Source organism: Exophiala spinifera (genome assembly GCF_000836115.1).
Source record: "Exophiala spinifera strain CBS 89968 unplaced genomic scaffold supercont1.4, whole genome shotgun sequence".
Taxonomy (NCBI): Eukaryota; Fungi; Ascomycota; class Eurotiomycetes; order Chaetothyriales; family Herpotrichiellaceae; genus Exophiala; species Exophiala spinifera.
In genome coordinates this window covers 404439-422697 of record NW_015622516.1, presented here as the reverse complement: position 1 = coordinate 422697, position 18259 = coordinate 404439, and the positions used below count along the sequence as shown (strand labels likewise).

Sequence of the window (18259 nt, the reverse complement as noted above, 5' to 3'; positions counted from 1 at the left end):
CCAGGCGAATTTCACATCCGTGGTCGCAGTGCGCGGAGTCCTGATCGCAACAACGACCGCCGTCAAGACAGACGAGACTATTATAATCATGATGAAGACGGTCGTAGATCGCCCTCGCCACGTCGAGGTGGAAGATACTATGACCGCGACCGGCCATACTCGCGAGACCGGTCGAGTCGAAGCCTGAGCCAAAGCCGCAGTCGACGAAGAACGCCTTCGGATGAAAGACCTCCCAGTCGAGGGCAGCCAAGCAAAGAGATCATGATGGAAGGACTGGCGCCGCACCTGACAGAGAACGATGTTCGCGAATATCCTTTTTGACTGAGACATGCACCACCAACACCTCCCGGCCTATGAACCGTTGCTGCTGTTGAAGAAGATGTGTGGCTAAGATCTGGATTTCTCGGACAGATTTCTTCAGAGTTGAAACATTACTATCATGTCCACCAACTGGACGACGTACGTGTCATTCGCGATCGACAGACCAGTGAGTTTTATAGGTCCATTGGATGCCACGGAGACAAGTCGCTGATACGGGTGTAGGACAATCAAGACAATTTGGCTTTCTACGCTTCCCGACCGTTGAGGAGGCGGAAGAGTTCATGGACCGCAATTATCCTGTTCTCTACCTCTATGGTGATGGCGAAAAGTCTAACGGAGATGCTTCAAAAGTTCGAATCACTTTCGGTCGTGAGCGAAAAGAGACCCATCGGGCAGAAGACTCGGATTGGACGTGTCCAAATGTACGGTCGCGCCGATCATGCGTTCTTCGCAATGCGGCTAACAAAAGTCTCCAGTGCAACATCAACAACTTCTCAACGCGAAATCGATGCTTCAGATGTCAAGCGTTCAGACCTGGTAAGGAAGTCTCCTAGTTTTTAAGGCCTTTACTTACAAACCTCCAGAACCAGGTTTTGACGCTCCGGTGAAAGCAGTAAACGTTGGTGATAACGATACGTCCGCTGACAATACTCCATCACAATTTTTGCTTCTGCGTAGACTGGAACCATCGGTTACTGAGGAGTTACTGGTCAAGGGAGTGTCGAAACTGAACAAACCGAGTTCGACGGCCGTGCAGAAGGACGAAGCCCCAGGAAAGAAAGGTGCGAAAGTCGCTTCCACTACTGGTGATGCGAATCTCGGCGCTAAAGAAGGCACACTCCGACGAGTTTTGCTTGTTCGGGACCGACGAAGCAATGAAAGCTGGAGGTATGGTTTCGCGGAATACGCGTCGATGGAAGATGCACAAGCTGCACTGACGAGGTACAATTCCTTTGACCGATTCACGATCGCTTCCAAGCAGGTTCTCGTCAGCTACATCCACGCTGGAGTGTTTGTCCCAGTGTTGAACCCGACACCAGACATGGAGCGCTTCACATTCAGTCCAATCGGCAACCCGTCAATGAAGCTGGCGTACTGGGATGAATCCGCCTACGTAACGGAATTAGCCGTTTCCATGCCGCCCACAAGCTCCGATGGTAAATCGGTCCCGAAAGATGCTGGAGGCTCCAAATCTAAAGAGACCGAAAAGACCAAGAAGCGCAAAGCGCAGACTTCAGCCAGTGCCGAGGACGGAAGTGCAAAGAAACCCGCGGCGTCACATTTACAGTTCTGGAGCAATCGTCACGCCGAATTGCACGGCATCGACCAGAAATCAAGAGAGGGTGGTGAAGCGAACTCGTCAGATGGCGGTGGTGGTCCGGCGCCGCCAAATCAATCTTTTGCTGACCCAAGTCGACATTGTTGTTATTTGTGCATGCGCCAATTCAACGACGCAGCAGAAGTCAACCAGCACGAACGGCTTAGCGACTTTCACAGACAGAATCTCCGGGATGAGAGTAAAGTCAAGAAAGCGACTGCGAAATTAGCAAAGCATGGCATTCAACATACTGGATCTGTTCCTAGTAACGATGAGACTGATTCGGCGTCCCAGTACCGTGATCGAGCCAGGGAGCGGCGAAAGATCTACGGCGTCGTCAACAAGAAGGGCGAACAGGTCGGACCGGGATCGGGATCGTCCAAGGTGAAGAAAATGTCGGATGACGACGATCACGGTGGTGACGACGGGCCCGCCGTTGTCCAGTCCAAGGGCGCGTCGCTGTTGAGCAAGATGGGATACAGGGCGGGCCAGGGACTTGGAGCCAGTGGAGAAGGCATGACGGCTCCGATCGCGCAGAGCGTGTATGTTGCCGGCGTGGGGTTGGGAGCTCAGGGAGGCAAAGTTGGCGACGCGGTCGAAGAGGCCGAACGGAACACGAAAGGACGGTATGAGGATTTTGCCGAGAAGACGAGAGAAGGAGCACGAGAACGGTATGCGCGGTTGGGGTAGGTGTGTATTGAGGTACCGGTTATTAATTACTCCTACTTCTATTCGCCGTGTGGAGTACGGATACGAAATTCCTAAGAAGATTCGTCCCTCGTGGATCGTGGATCGTGGATCGTGAATCATGAATCGTCGATGATTTTTTTCTTTGGATTGTAGGGTGATCGATTAGTTAAAGGGGGTGTGTTTTGAGCGGTACAGGTACTTGGTAACGAGAATAGAGAGATCTCAGGAGGAGCAGGGGAAAGAAACAGAAAGGAGTGTTTGAATGATTTAAGACTGATATGTGTGTGCTTCACGAGAGAGACACAAGTGACGTCTCACGCTGTTTCTCGAGCTACGGGTCATGTCCTTATCTTGAGCTCTGGATTATGTACAGCGTAATAAGTACAACCTTGCCCTCGAGCTGAGCTGACAGTTTACCCGAAGCTAGATCAGGTTGGGTATTGTACCTAGGCAGTGTCCGCCGCTGGATGTTTGGGTTATCGTAAAGGGGGGGGCAAACTAGGTACTGACATGGTCGTATGGTCGTGTGGTCGCGTGGTCGTCTGGCTGGTTAGAATGTCATTGCGTCGTTCGATCAGGTATGCATGCATGCATGCATGCATGGGGAGACGTGACTGTTACCGACACTGACTTGTGTGGCTGTGGGCCGGGTCTGTTTGAATTCGAAAGCACCGAAGCACTGAAGTAGTGAGAGTTCACTCTCCAGAATACTGTAATCTAGTAGGTGGTTCAAAAGTGCTTTTGCGGTGTCCATCCATGGCTTTTTGGCCGTCCTGGCATTGAGTTACTGCCTGTACTCAATTGAAGAAACTTGAAATCTCAAGTCTTGGTTTCGGAGTGTGTACTCGTCAATCGTCACACCTCTGAGGCTTCCTGCACTGCGAGGGAGTCCCAGGCCGGTATGGTGTTGCGTTGTCTAAAGTATGTGGTCCATGCATGCAAGCATATCGGGATGTCTGTCCAAGATCCGAAGTCCAAAGGTCCAAGGTTAGGCAGGGCTTTTATGGTCCAAGGTTCAAGTGTTGGTCAAGAGTCTTGATCTCGTCATTAAAGTCATCATCATCATGGCTGTTGTCTTGGGGGGAAAAAAATTCGTGCCTGTTCAAAGTCTCGCGGCTAGACTTTTCAACACGACATCCTCCCATCGAGAAATAACTTGTTCGATCTCTTGGGGCAAGCCTCGCATCTCTCTCGCTGTCGCTTTGTCGTCATCACCATTAGTATCAACATCGACATCGACATCGACATCGACATCGACACTGAGGCGGCCCATCCGGTCGATCATTGAGTCGTCGAGATTCTTCATCAACTCGGAGATCTTGAGTTCGGTTTTCGCTTCCTCGTAGAGCTTTTCGACGGCTTTGACATCTGGCGATTCCTCCGCCCGGGACACGCTCGGGGAGGTATTGCCTGCGACCATCGTTCCTGCGAAGACATTCTCATCATTATTTACACCCACAAGCCCTTCGAGGTTGGTTGTATGGTTGGAGTTGTTGGGTGTAGGACCGCCCCGACCCGACAGGGGGGTGCTGGCGCTGGCACCGGCACCGGCACCGGCACCGGCATTGGCACCACGGGAGGCATTCTCACCACGAAGCAATGCTGCTGGTCCTCTTAACCCTGGGCCCGACTGTCTCGAAGGCCCGGACCTCTCCATCTCCGACGACGTTTTCTTCAAGCCTTCCAAAACACCTTCCAGCACGCCAAACACGGCACCGACACGCAGTCCAATCTCCACGCCGAGAGGATACCCAGAGTCGAACCCGTCCTGCATCACGGCCGCCTTGCCCACGGAGAGGCCTTCGCGGTACCCGTCCGTCATGTGCTGGCGTCGCAGTTGGGGGAGGTCACTCAGTATCTGCTGTGGCCTGGTCGCGGACGGTTGGCCTTGTGTGGTGGTGTCGGAGATGGCATGGTGAGGCTGACCGTGACCGTCGCCGTGACCGTGGTCCGACGATGTGTCCCAGATGTCTTCGTCCGCGCCGGGAGATTGGTCCGGCGTAGTGACTGTCGTCGAAGCCGGAGATGACGATGCCGTCTGGGATTGAGGAGAGCGAGACCTCGTCCGCTCCATTTTTCGGACCTCAGCCTTCTTCCCTTCCTGACTGCACTTTTGTGACGTACAACGCCGGAGAAACGCAGTCGCTGTGATTATGACAAAGGCGGTGATGCCTAGGGATTGCTTGTCCAAAAGACCAGCGACAGCCACCCAGGTATTATTAATAGTGACAACCCAATAGTCCCGGGTCTTGCGAGGCGCGAATGGTCTTCGCAAGACTGGCCGTGGCGTAAAAAGCAGTTTGCGACTGGTGCAGATAGGATCAACGCTGCTGATCAACTGTAGGTGAAAACGGCTGTTCTTTGATACTGATATGGAAAAAAGAAAAATCAAAGCAAACAAAAATGTGGCAGTTGGGATCGCCAAAGACAGTGAGCGACTTTCTACAAATCATTTGACCGTCTTGACATAATTTTCGATATCACGTGCCGCCAAAAACTCGTAGCCCCTTTACTCCCTATGTTGTACGGCGATCGTAGCAATTACGCTTCGCAGAATGGTCACAAATAGCCAATGTGATCAAGAAGGAGTCTGAAAATTTCGAAGATAACTTTCCCTAACTTTTTGTACATAGATGGTACACACCGCTGACATATCATCAAGTCGCCACACGATGATACGATGAATCAGCCTGAACCCGCCATGCTCGTAATGGCAGACTCTGCAACGCCAGCGCTTTCTTCTCTATATACATCCAAAAGAGGGCAGCACCAATGAGAACAAAGACGACGTTCGTAATATAATATCCATCGCGTTGCATGAGACAGGTGCCACCACCTTTCAGGCAGATGTTCTTTTCCGCTTCAAGGGCACAGCTAAACTGACTCGTGATCGGTGTGACATCTGGGTGAGCTTTGCTGAACGCATCTGGATCCGCGGGGGGTAGACAAGTCGCTTTGGTGAACATGTCGACGAATTTGAGTATGAAGAATTTGGGGAACGTCCCGCCGAGATTGGAAACACTAGAGTCATAGTTAGTAAAGCCTTCGTACCATGAGAAAGACCAAAACACTCACGTAGCTAAGAGAGTCATGTACGTTCCGCCAATGGCAGGGTCGGCGATCCGAGCATGAAATGCAGACACGGCTACAAACATGACTGTGTTCATGAACGTCGAATAGACATGCTCAGCGATGACCACAAACATGTACCAGAGGGGAACGGCCTCATTGACCGCCGTCGGATAGATCATGATGGTGAATTGAGCAAAGACGGCCGCAAGAAGTCGTGCAACATATGCCCAACACCATAGCTTGAGAGGCGTATACTCGGTAGACCACTTCCCAGCGTAGTATCCCAGACCCAGCTCGAACGGAAAATCAATCAGAACAACCAGAGCCATATTCGCTTGGCCAAATCCCTTGTCGAGTAACTTCAGGTTTGTGACTGCATCGTTGGTCACAAACCCCAATTTGCCGACCAGGTGAATAACCACAATGGTGATGATGTTGGGTAATTTCATAACAGCTATCATGCTGCGATAGACCTCCATGATACCGTCTCGCTCGTTCGTCTTGTCCTCTTTTTTCATCACAGCAATTGCCAACGTCACCAGGAGGTAAACCCAACCCCAGAAAGCCATGTAGCCGCCAAGCGTGAACAACCCATAATCTTGAGGCACAGTTCTGAACCATGCATTGGCAAAATCTGGTGCTTGTAGAGCCAAGAACACGGTGTGAGACAGGAAGGATCCCGCTGTCAGTCCAACTGTCTGTGCCGTGGATGCGTATGAGATGTTTTGCATAGACAGAAGAGAGATTGCCCACCCATCCACGGCAATGTCCTGCGTGGCGCAAAGAAAGACCAAGAGAAACCACCAGCCCGTGAAGCCCCAGACCCCGGAACCGTCTCTTTCACCAGCCTTTTTCATAAGCTCGTCAATTCTCCCTCCGAGATAGATCATGGACAGTCCGGATATTGTTTGTATTGGGGTGATCCAACTCTTTCTCCGACCGAAGCGCCGACTCCATACGGCATCCACGATCGGACTCCATAATAGTTTTAGAGAGTATGGGTATATGGCGAGGGAGAAAATGCCGATTTGGCCGTAAGATAGATAGCTCTTGAGGAGGAAAGGAACAGACCCAGATGCAAGGCCCATAGGTATACCCTGGAGAAAGTAGAGAAGGCATAGCAGGAGGAAATTTCGCTTGTCTTTCACTGGCAAGTTTGAGAAACTCGTATTGACCATGCCTGGTGTCTGCGGCGATATAGGTGACAGCGGCTCATTGTCGAGGCTAAAATCATCTCGGCTCATAATCCTTGTCGCGTTGGGCGTCGACTCATCGTTCGAGACGTGTTTTCGCCTCATTTCGATATGTTTGTCCATTGTACCGTTTGCCCGGCCATTCGCATGCCCGTTACTAGCCGTATCTATTCGCAGGTCCGGCCGTGAAGGTGATCTTCTGTCCTTGATCTTTTTGGACTTGTTGCGTTTCATCTGTGACTCGGAACCTTCCGCGGTGACAAGGTGGTCCCTTTCAGAATCTTCCGACTCGATAAAATGGTCCTCCTCCTCTTGTTTGGGCGGAATAAGTATACTTCGAGGCTTCTCCTGGTCGTCAAAGTCTTCTAGTTCAACGGCGTCCGGGTCTTCTTCGCGTTCCTTGTTCTGGGCAGTGACGTGCTGAGAGGGAAGGTGCTGGTCTATCGATGTGGAACGGGTATGAAAGAGTGGATATATATGAGGTTCGGCGATTGAATCAGGCATATATGTGGCGAAGGAGCGTGCTGAGTGGTGGGAGCAGAAAGGACTCTCTGTCCTTTACAAGTGGACCAGTACAGTATTTTATTAGCACAGAACAAAAAGTGTGAAGTCATCGATCTGCAGACAATGGAGAAGCAGAATCAACAGGCTCAGCGGTCCTGGTACATGTCCCCCATCTCATTACCACCGACCAGAAGGCATGATAAGATGACCATGGCCTTCCCTCCCTTGAGATCCAAGATTCTAGAATGCGACCAAGTGGCCCCTCCAAATCATCGTCTCCTGGTGAAACCCCTGGCACGTGACCGAGAAAGGAGACGCGCTCTCGCACGACGCGTAGAAGACGACGTGAGGACAGTTTACTACCGCCATGCAGCAACAACCACACAATACCCTCATACACCCAACCCATGATGGCCTCCGCCGCGTCTCCTGCACCTGAGACAAATTTTACCCCCTTCGAAAGTCTAAGCTTGTCCCTCGATGAAGATATTGCCCAAGTACGAGCGGAGAGTACGCACTCCTCGTCCCCCGCATTGCTCTACAGAGTCCTGGCTAAATAAACACAGTCGAGAAGCTGACCAACCGCCGCAAATTGTTGACCTCTTCTCTGCTGTCTTCGACCAAGATACAGAATCAACTCTCCACAAAGCCAATCCGTAGGCGAGAGAACAACTCAAACCCATCACAATTCGAGTCTGTGTTCCAAAAATCCTCATCGAACGTCTACCGTCTGAGTTTCGGCGTAACTTCGTTTCCTTTCCATGATCCAAGCCCTGAAATTCAACCCAAGAACCCGTTGCTCGGCATCCGCTTTGATATATGCGATCGCAATGGTCATTTTGATAGCCCGTATTATCTGTTCTGCATAAAAGTCGGCGGAGACGAAGGGCCATCCACTCGGGAACTTCGTATACATCGACACACGATTCCTGCGCTTGTTCCGCTGGAAGAGTATGAGAAGCAATATTTACCGTTGTCAGATGAAGGATATGGCGGGTCGGAGGATTCTTTGATGAGCATCGAGGAAACTCAGAGGAAGCAGGACCTACACGGCTTAGTTTCGAGAGTGCGGCACGACCTTGTGGCTTGGAGATCAAGACTAGACGCAATTGAATGGGTGAGGGACAAACTTGGAATTTCTGTCCTGAAGGATAAACGTCGAGGCCCTGGTCAAGAAGTCGAACATGGAAATGACGGAGACACTTCCTTATTGGACATTGACGCACCTGCAGGAAACTTTGGTATTCGAGAGTTCGAAGCGGTTGGCGTTGACGCTCGACAAGTGCGCATCCTCTGGTCTGATGACAGTGTTGGCCGCATCAAAATTACGGACCAAGGCAAGATCAAAAAGGCAGCAGTCATCGGGTTTGACGGTCATATCGCCAGTGTTGAACGAGTTCTGACGGAAGGAGATGCGACTGTATTCGACCTCCTCGATAGGCTGCAAGAGATCCACGCGAGTGCTAGAGAAGGTGGGATCAGGTGAGAAGAGAAGAACTAAAGCGTATCTTAACTCATGTGCGGGTTCAATGCGGAAGGTCGTTTTGATGACCGAAGGAGTCGAAATAATCGGTTCAGGAATATGTTGTCCCATACCCCGTTTGCAAGATCATGACCCTGTTCCTGTTGGATAACAGGAATTTGTGGCAACAATGCCGATCGTGGGAGCGACTCCGAATATCATCAGCGAAGCCCTGGCGCACTGGTGGTAGCTCAGGCTATAACCGAAGCACGCCGCGAATTTGCACACCTTGAGACCAACCACCCAAATGCGTCATTGTATAACGGTGCGAAGGATATCAATAACTTAAACGGCAGACATCTCTATCACCCGTTTACTGATGGGTGTCCGACGTCTCGTTCCTCGCTTGCCTTAACGTCCCGAGGTTCGAGAGGGACATCACTGGGAAGCTCTCCCTCGCCTCCATTAAGACCATGTACTCGGTTTCGATCGACGCCATCTTGCCTTCGTCATCGTCCGGACCAACCGGGTTGCCTACTCGTAGCTGACCCTGCTCTTTCCACTCCTGCTGCCTTCTTATCGTGTCCCGCCAGCATCGTCGCCACATTTCGGAGAGATCTCTAGTGCCGAGGAACTGTTGTCCGAGTTGATCAAAGTCTGGTTCCGGAGGCGGCCATTGTGTTTGGAGCGGCGCAGCCCAGTGCTCGGAAAGAACGGCCACGCTTTCGAATGTCAGACTTCTAGCAGTCGCAGCCAAAATGATGTGTCCCTTGCTCTTCAGGCCATGTTCAGCTAACGTGCCACTGGACAATGGCTTGCTGATGTCGATACTGAGCCCAACCTCGAGCAAGATGCTACCGAGAAGGGTGGACGACCAAAGGGCGCAGCTTCGTGCTATGTTGGAAACGTGGAGACATCGAGTCAGCTTTCTGTTGATGTAAGTCTGCGCTACGGTGTCCAAATCCTGGTGACTGTTAGGCCTATTGGAAATGGGATACTGGAAACCGCTGCTTCTAAATGTTGTTGTGCTCGTGAAGTCTGGATCAAGATAGTGACAAAGACCAACTAGAGCATAACCAATCTGCATGTCGATATCGGTTAAATGTTCTGCTAACAAGGCTCCCTTCAGCTGCTTAGTAACCGACGCAATGGCGTGACCTTCCGACTTATCACAAACATTGTCCATGAGGTTTTGTACCTGCAGGACCACATCAAGCAGCTCAATGCTTAGCAGACCGAGGTCAGTCAGTTGACGTAAGGCTGGAGGCGATGAGGCAAGAATATCAAGTTGTCGCAATGAGAGTGTATCGTGTATGCGCGTGAGCTGCGTGCCTGTGTCGGGCGACTGTGCTTCCAGCCTTTGTCGGAATACATCTGTTTGCTTTCGGTAGTTGTCCAGAGCTTGCCAGCTCTTCATGCGGTGAGCAACAACGCTGCTCATCACTGTACTGGTATCATTGGTCGAAAGGTATCTTTGTGCAAGGTTCCTGAATGCCGCAAGATGTATGTCGAGTGCTTCATCGTCCTTCCACATGTACGAGACACTGAGCATGTAGTCTACGGTAAAGAGGAAGGTCTCAACATTGATAGGTGAGACACCGGAGAGCCTGAGACGCAGTTTTGACATTGCCAGGCCTCGACATTGTAGGTGGAGACGGTCTGTTTCGGGCAAAAGTCCTTGCGAGAGGCACCATGCGGCCCTCGTGCAGGCCATTGTGGCACTAAAGAGCATGTCATCCTGTAATGCTACTGGCCAGTAGAGACTGAGATACGTGTTGGAGCTGTCGACCTCATTAGTGAATCCGAGGGGACGCATCACTCGCAGGCGCTTCTCAACGTACCCAATCAACGTGTCAAAATGGGTGATCGCCATAGGCGCCCAAACGTGAATGACTAGCAAACTCGGTAAGTACTTAAATGAAACAACGTCCACTCAACCGAGTACGCACAATGGTCAGCGACAGACATCATGTCGGCACTTTGTTCGGATGGCAGAGAGTTGAAAGGGTCCTTTCGAAGTCCACTTGTTGGCTGCAAGCTCGTGATCGTGATAGCCTGCGAGGTCGACGAAGAGGAATCGCTCTCGTCATGCGTGGAGGGCTGGGCTTGTGGCGGAAGCCTCACTGCCCGAGACTGCCATCCGACTAGGCTTCTGGCGTATACCGCATCCTGCCGGGCGGAGACGCGTCGGTGCTGTCGCTTCTGGCTCGATTGCCATTTACGGGCAAAACTCGTAACCACCCTTGACGTTGCGGTTGGTTGTGACTCCGGATGATGCTCGATGAACATCAACGTGCCCCTGCCAGGTTGCTGCGTGGCCTCGCTAGCTGTCCGGCCAGACATGGGCATTATTGGCCGCCAGTCGTGCAAGGCCCTTTCAAATGACACGGTCAGTCCTCAGAGAGCCGGATTGATATCATGATCTTGCAGTCCTTCAAGATGACCCGTGCTCGCATCGTTTTTACCCGTAAATGTTGTATGCATCGCCGATCAGTTTCAAATTCCAGTATTATAAGGTGCTATTTGACAGTAATCCTAGAGATTGTCACAACCACAGTCTCGTAGATAAGATATCGGGGACTAGCGGGAGCTTGTGAGCGGGTGTTAATCCACACTGAATGCTTGAAGAGGCGTGGTCACCTAGAATTTTGAGGCCATAAATACACTCCTCGATCTCCACTGGAAGCGGGAAATGATAACTCAGGGGTCAGGACTGTGCGGAATTCGTCGATCAGTTGGCGCTAGAGAAGATGACTTGATGCCACGACAAGGCCTGGACTGCAAAGCAAAACAGCATGCTGGTCGTGACGGGGTAAATTCTGAAGCAATCAGAATGCAAGGAAAATATTCTAAATCCAGCTTAGACAACTCTTGGCTGCAAGAGAAGTAGGTTGAAGCTTGGACAGCAGAGTGATACCGCAGGTACCGGCTCACTTATACAAGTCGCTTGCAGATTTATGATGGAAACTTTGCCAACGCTTTGATGTTTGGCCCCTGGTGTCTCGTAGTGGTGCTTCTTGGCAGAAACTATTGGAACTGTTCTTATTGAACAAGCGAGCCGTTGGCAAGCGAATTGTCTTGGTTTCAAGAGATCCCGAACCACACATCGCGGCACACATTGCAGCCACATTCATCCTTGGAGAGACCCGATTTTCTCATGACGGAAATGCCACTATCTCGTTCTAGTTTTCACTGCAATGCAAGTGCTTGGTAATCAAGGCGTGCTGCCCAGATATTGCTCTCGATCAGTGAGCATCGTGCGGGATCGAGGAGCGTTATCGTCTATGCCGGCCGCGGTACCAGGTCCACGCCGACCGGACGTGACCTCTGAAATCCCAGAGACCAGTGCTGCGCGCTGGTGTTGTGGATATTCAGATCATGGAGGGAAGTAAGCGAGTGTGTCGTTCATGCATTCATCCGACACGAACCTCACTAAGGCGGCTCAGAGCTCAGGGTGAGCTTGGTGTATAAAGCTTGGTCCTCCCCAGGGCGACTTTGTTGCGGTCTAGCTTCTGTAACTACATCGAAAGCAGCGGTAAACATGGCGGAGTTTCAGATCCCTAAACGGCAGACTGCAGCAGTGAGAGTTGGCGGGGGTGAAGATGCCAGGGCTCCTTTGAAGGAAGTCGATGTTACCCTTCCTGGACCCGAGGAACTGCTGGTCAAGATCAACTGGTTTGACTCTCACCATACCCATGTCGTTAACCTCATATATAACTTTTGGACAGGACTGGCGTGTGCAGTTCAGATGATGCTCTCATCCACGATGGATGGCATGATGTCGGTGTTGATATGAGCCCCGAAACTAAAGGGATCGCCGGACACGAAGGTGCTGGAGTCGTGGTGGCTGTCGGTGATAGTATGAAACATAAGTGGAAGGTGGGAGATCGAGCAGGAGTCAAATGGGTCTGGAGTATCTGTGGAACATGTGAATTCTGTACCAATGGCACAGACGAGCTTCATTGTCCTTACCAGAAGATATCCGCGGTCACTGTTCCCGGAACCTTCCAGCAATATGTTGTGGCAGATGGTAACTACACATCGAAGCTCCCCGATGGCGTCGAGGACGAAGAAGGTATGACAGGTAGTTGACGCTGTCGACTCGCAAGATTGCTGATTGTCTTGAAGCTGGACCTATCATGTGTGCGGGAGTGACAGCTTACACTGCCTGCAAGCGAAGCGGCATCAGGTCGGGCCAGTGGCTTGTCGTGCAAGGGGCGGGCGGAGGCCTGGGACAGTTTGCGTTGCAGTACGCTCGAGTCATGGTAAATGCTGAGATATTCCCTCGCTTGCACCTCTGCAGCCTGGTGAGCCTAAGAACTGACATTTCCAGGGAATGCGTGTCATTGCCATCGGCAGCGGCGAGCAGAAAAGAAACCTCTGCACGCAGTTGGGGGCGGAAGAGTTCATCGACCGCAAACTGTGCGAGGACATCCCCGCCGAAGTGAAGCGCATCACCAAATATGGTGCTCATGCTGTACTTGTTCTGCCTCCTTCGAAGGAAGCGTATGCATTGGCACCGCAGCTTGTACGTCCTGGCGGCACTGTCGTTGTGGTCGGCTTGCCTCACGATGCGTCGGTAATCGCAGGCGCCAGACCTAAGCAGATGGTTTTGGATCGCTTGAACATTCTCGGGAGTGTCACTGGAACGTTGAAAGATGTCGAAGAAGCCCTCGAATTCACCGCAAGAGGACTTGTTCGCCCTATCTTGACCAAAGGCACCCTGGATGAATTGGACAAATATTTTGACTTGATGCATCAAGGAAAAATTGCTGGTCGTGTAGTTTTGAAGGTCTCATAGCTAGGCAGGGAGGTATCTAGATCCCGGTCACTACCTATAAAGCACTATATTCTCCCTAAATCATCACGAATGAATTGCTGGTATCAAGACACAAAAAGACGTGTTTGCTGCGCATAGCCATGCTTTCTACGCCTGAGTCTTCATACCGCTCCCCATAGTCCGTGCTTCCGGTATCAACATGTTGGCCCTGGCTCGACTCAATATTCTGGTATCACCGTGGCTTCTGTGCCATGTTGGTCATGTCGTTCAGTTCCGCCGCATACCACAGCTCAACCTCGGCTAGAGTCTTTCTTCTCCTGATTTCTGTCGCTACGGCTGCCGCAATGCTCTCGAGTTGTGCAGAATCCATCTTCCAAGTCCGGACTCGTTCAATCGATGCCGATCTATGGCGCTGGTTCTTTCGAGAAAGGTGTAAAATCGATCTGTCTCTTTGGCGTCCAGTTCACGGTTCTTCCTGTCTACCCAGAGGAGCACAGCAAAAGGAGTGGCAATAAAGGCAGCAAGGCCACCGAGCGCCACAAGAGCTCCAACGAAGTCTGCTGCCGATGGTTCGGACATCGTGGGGGAGAGAAGAGCGTAGACTGGTGAAGATGGAAAGTCTTGGGAGAGAGGTCGGGTTGATAGAGTAGAGTGCGTTGTAGGTGTTTATTGAGAAGTTCGGGCTGGGTTTCTTGAACTGCGCGCTTGCTTGTGGTGGAAGTGAGAAAATGCCGCTTAATGTCGGATTTCAAAGACCCATGAGGACCTGTTCATGACGGAACCTACCTACTTTATACTGTAAGAGTTTTTCCCGTTTTCATACAGCCAGGCATCAATGGCCCTCAACTATAAAGCCTGCGATGCTCCGCACCTATAGGCGTCAGCCTCTCATGCAAGGCTTTACCATATCTCGTGGACAAATCCCACGGGCGCTCTGGATACAACGACGCGCAGCTGAGACTTGCCCGAGTCTGTATCCACCCTTGGTAGCGGATCGGAGCTTCCTGCTTCTGGATGGTTGCCGTCTGTGGCTTACCAGAAACATTTTTGCTGCCGTCGTGAACTCACTTGTGACTGCCGCTCGTGCCATCGTGCTCCTGTGTGCCTCCTTGATGGCATCAAGATTCTCCTTCCAGAACGTGTTGGTTTGTAGATAACGTACTTGTCATGCTGGCCCCCGTCCGTGCATCGAGTAGCACTCCATGTCTATCAGGCAGAACTTGCCACGATGACCGACTGCGCTCAATCCAGCATTCCCGCCCCCTGTTGTGACAGGTCAGCCGCAAGCCCAAAGCGTCGTTCAGAAAGGTCCAGGCTGAGAAAAGCAAAGGACTTCAGGCGCTAATGGTGTCGACTCGTCATGGAGACTCGAGAGAGGCAGTGGTCCAAGTAAGCGATGGCTGTCGGTCCGATGTGAAGTGATTTGACTGACAAACTTTTGGAGGTGGACGTTGATATTGTATCTCTTCACTCCCTTAAGCCTTGCAGTCTCCGACGCTGAGTCAGCTTCGCTATGCCCAAGACAGAAAAGCGCCGTGAACCAGTCAACAGCATCCAGGGTGTTTGTCGACACTTCCAAACATCCAGGCACAGATACCATCTCACGCAGTCTTCTCTGACAGCCTGGGGGTGAATCGGCTACGATCTTTCCAACGAATACTTTTGAATTCTCATATGTACTGATTCGGATCAACTGGCCTCTCTGTCCGGACGCCATAAGTCCATGATGTCAAGACTTCAAACTACCAGGCTTGGGCTTTGCTGTTTCGATCCACCACACAGCAGTCATGCACGTACTTGTACCTTGCTCAGTACGAAGAAGCTGCTGTTATAAAAATTGCCCTTTCTTCGTCTACCATATCTGTTTCAGCAGATCAAAGCCAGCTTCAGCTATGGTGCCCCATCTGGATAGTTCAGCGGGGCCGCAACATCGAACCTCAATACCCGAAGCCCCCATCACTGCAGATTACAGGGCGCATATCCCTCATGCGGACTCGAAACTCTTGAATTCAGGTATTGTACAGACCAATTTCGCGCCTACCGCGGATGCACCTTATGGAACAGAAAAAGATGGATGGGCCAAACAACACCAGCATCAGACAGTGAGTGATCGAGTCCGATACTCACAATCAAAGTCACAGACTAATATGCTACCTGCAGGTTCTGGAGCAACACTGCTCATTCTTTGACCCAGATAGCGATGGGGTGATCTGGCCCACTGACACCTACCGTGTGTGTCGATCCTTTGATTGGAAGATCATTACCTCGCTCTTTTTCACCGCATTTTTACACAGCGTTCAGTCCTACAACACTGCACCGAGCATTCTACCTGATCCATTCTTCAGACTTTACGTCAAGAGAGCATATATGAATAAACACGGGAGTGGAACAGGCACATTCGACTCAGAAGGACGCTTTCGTCCCCAGCCCTTTGAGGACTTTTTTGCAAAGTTTGATCGAGATGGCAAAGGAGGACTAACGAAATGGGAACTATGGCATGGTTTGAGGAGGTCAAGGCATGCATTTGACTTCTTTGGCCAAGTGTCTGCAATGTTCGAATGGGGATTTGCTTGGGTTCTCATCTGGCCTGAAGATGGGATATTGCGGAAAGAGGATGTGAGGAGATTGCTTGATGGGAGCTTATATCATGAGAAAGTTGCAGCCAAAGGCGATGCATGCCCGGGACTCGATGGTAAATCGTTGGATGGGTCTACACCGAGATCTGCCTCAACCTAACAACAATAACGCATGACGCCAGGCTGAGTGTTGCACGAGTGATAGTGACAATCACAGCTTCTACCAAAGTTCTGATATGTTGCTCCTGTGTGTATTGGGTTCAGGATGCTTCCATAACAGCTGCCTGGTACAAAAATCCATCCTTAGTGGGTCACCTTCCGACTCCGTCACATTCATGTGGATGACTACGGCTTTTGTCGTCGGGTACAGCAAGCTGCTAGGATAACCTGTCTCACAAGACGTAACGGAAATCTTTATTCTCGTATTCAGTCTTGTCCCGCATTCCTGCCTCGTTACTCGCTGCCTTGTCTGCCATCCCGTACTTTTTATCCCGACGTTTGTTGCTCAAGAACATATAGGCTGCGAGCGGGCAGGGGGGTTAAGAACGACGTCAGTTTTACAGTTTTGTCAAACGTAACTCGCGCACAAATCTCGTAAAATCTTGAAACATTTTGCGTTAATCCAAGGGTTTCACTGGAGCAAGACTTACCGAGCAACAGTAGATGACATCCGAACTTGATGGCGTAGCCGACTAACAGCCCGATGGTGGCGCCGCGGTACTCAGGTGCTTGACTTGGCTGGACGACAAACGGTCCGGCGAAGTTGCCCCAGCAGTAGGCCGTGAAAGTCAAGGCACTGGCGAAACTCCGATGCGTGTACCCCGCCATATTGCTGTTGATGGTGACGAGGGAAATGGTGAAGCCGACGGATTGAGCGTTGACGAGCCAGAAGCAAACCAGCCTGCCCCAGGTGTTGGAGCGGGGGAGGTAGGCCATCAGCGCGGCGGCGACGGTGCAGAGGATGTTGGCGGCCGTGGCGGTCAGGAGGCGTGAGTTGGGCACCGTCAGCATGATGGCGCCTCCTATCAGGAGCGCGACCACTTGTACGCCGTCCCCGACCGACTTCAGCTCCGTGGTCCTGGTGGTCGAGAAGCCTAGGTCTTTGATGATGATGGTGGAGAAGGAGGTGACTACACCGTTGGGGATGGCGGCGGCGAAGACGGCAATGAAGACCAGAATGGACTTCGGGTCGTAAAAGGCGAGCAGGGCTTGTTCCCTGTTGAAGGACTTGTTCTTGATGCCGAGCTGGTTCCCGGCAACGCGCTTCACGGCGACGACGCGTTCGTGCGGACTGAGCCATCGAGCGTTGGACGGTGCGTCTGGAAGCACGAACCACAGGACGAACGACCATAGCATGGTGGCGCCGCCGAGAATGAAAAAGATCAACTCCCACCGTTCCGGCGTGAGGTCCTCGGGCAGCTTCGAAATGCCAAACGAAATGTAACTCCCTGCGATGCCACCGAATCCGAGCGCGCTGTACCAGATGCATTGGCGGAGAGGGATTTCCTTCCTTCTGTACCAGAAGCCAGTCATCAGCGTCAGACCGGGTGTCACGGCGGCCTCGAAGACGCCCATGAGGAAGCGCACCGCCATGGCCGAGGAGTAGGATCGGCATTGGGTGAGAACGAGGACCGTCAGCCCCCACATCAGGCACGAGATGGCCATGACTCGCTGGGCTGGGTAGCGGCCGATCAGCCAGCCGCAGGGATACTGTCCGAAGAAGTAACCTGCGTAGACTATGGCGGAGAGATAATTGAATTGGGTACCTCTGAGGCCCAACGCCTTCTGGTACCCAAACAGGTTGGCGTAGTTGAGCGCCGTCTTGTCCATGTACTGGAGCATTTGAGTGATGAGGAAGATGGGAAGGATTACAAGGTCGATTTTCCAGCGAAGCCGGCGTTCCTGTGATGCGCCATTGTGAGTTGGACACAAAGAGCGTTGACTTGGGACAGACACTCACATCATGCTGGGTGACTTCGATTTCCAGAGCCTCTCGATACTCTTTGTATCCAACGGCCAAATTCTGCAGGGTTGGAAGTCACTAGATCAGTACCGGAAATCGTGGGTAATTTTGTGTGTTTGTGTTATCCTACCTCATGAACTGGATCGAGTTCATGGCCACTAGCCGACTTGCTTAGGGCGTCGATTTCTACATCGGCCTCATCCCGAGGTTTTGTGACCGGGTTATCAACATGGACTTCCCCAGCCCTTGACTCAGACATGGTGATAATCCCAACGGCTGTCTTCCCCTGGCCAAGACCGTGGGGAATAGATCACTGACCGGGGCGAAAGGAGAGAAGAACAGAAGAAGAAGAGACGGAGAATGAAAAAGAAAAACGGGGT

The 18259-nt window shown here is 51.7% G+C and overlaps 8 protein-coding genes across 8 annotated transcripts; 4 read left to right on the top strand and 4 right to left on the bottom strand.

Moving 5' to 3' along the window:
• Positions 1-439: 439 nt before the first annotated feature.
• On the top strand, positions 440-2329 carry PV08_05336 (uncharacterized protein; the record flags this gene model as incomplete). Its single annotated transcript, XM_016379680.1, has 4 exons — positions 440-487; positions 544-743; positions 798-858; positions 884-2329. The coding sequence occupies 4 exons, from the start codon at positions 440-442 to the stop codon at positions 2327-2329; spliced, it is 1755 nt and encodes a 584-aa protein (XP_016235507.1).
• A 1102-nt stretch (positions 2330-3431) lies between these two features.
• Positions 3432-4403, bottom strand: PV08_05335 (uncharacterized protein; the record flags this gene model as incomplete). Its single annotated transcript, XM_016379679.1, has 1 exon — positions 3432-4403. The coding sequence occupies one exon, from the start codon at positions 4401-4403 to the stop codon at positions 3432-3434; it is 972 nt and encodes a 323-aa protein (XP_016235506.1).
• Positions 4404-4986: 583 nt separating this feature from the next.
• On the bottom strand, positions 4987-7098 carry PV08_05334 (uncharacterized protein; the record flags this gene model as incomplete). The annotated part of the gene is made up of 2 exons (XM_016379678.1): positions 4987-5350; positions 5405-7098. 2 exons carry the CDS (start codon positions 7096-7098, stop codon positions 4987-4989), a joined length of 2058 nt encoding a protein of 685 aa, XP_016235505.1.
• A 410-nt stretch (positions 7099-7508) lies between these two features.
• On the top strand, positions 7509-8584 carry PV08_05333 (uncharacterized protein; the record flags this gene model as incomplete). The annotated part of the gene is made up of 2 exons (XM_016379677.1): positions 7509-7608; positions 7665-8584. 2 exons carry the CDS (start codon positions 7509-7511, stop codon positions 8582-8584), a joined length of 1020 nt encoding a protein of 339 aa, XP_016235504.1.
• Positions 8585-8933: 349 nt separating this feature from the next.
• On the bottom strand, positions 8934-10909 carry PV08_05332 (uncharacterized protein; the record flags this gene model as incomplete). The annotated part of the gene is made up of 2 exons (XM_016379676.1): positions 8934-10453; positions 10510-10909. The coding sequence occupies 2 exons, from the start codon at positions 10907-10909 to the stop codon at positions 8934-8936; spliced, it is 1920 nt and encodes a 639-aa protein (XP_016235503.1).
• Positions 10910-12101: 1192 nt separating this feature from the next.
• PV08_05331 (uncharacterized protein) lies at positions 12102-13361 on the top strand (the record flags this gene model as incomplete). The annotated part of the gene is made up of 4 exons (XM_016379675.1): positions 12102-12235; positions 12289-12635; positions 12689-12825; positions 12894-13361. 4 exons carry the CDS (start codon positions 12102-12104, stop codon positions 13359-13361), a joined length of 1086 nt encoding a protein of 361 aa, XP_016235502.1.
• A 1871-nt stretch (positions 13362-15232) lies between these two features.
• PV08_05330 (uncharacterized protein) lies at positions 15233-16076 on the top strand (the record flags this gene model as incomplete). The annotated part of the gene is made up of 2 exons (XM_016379674.1): positions 15233-15442; positions 15501-16076. The coding sequence occupies 2 exons, from the start codon at positions 15233-15235 to the stop codon at positions 16074-16076; spliced, it is 786 nt and encodes a 261-aa protein (XP_016235501.1).
• Positions 16077-16308: 232 nt separating this feature from the next.
• On the bottom strand, positions 16309-18138 carry PV08_05329 (uncharacterized protein; the record flags this gene model as incomplete). The annotated part of the gene is made up of 4 exons (XM_016379673.1): positions 16309-16436; positions 16567-17818; positions 17877-17939; positions 18010-18138. 4 exons carry the CDS (start codon positions 18136-18138, stop codon positions 16309-16311), a joined length of 1572 nt encoding a protein of 523 aa, XP_016235500.1.
• Between the last annotated feature and the right edge of the window lie 121 nt (positions 18139-18259).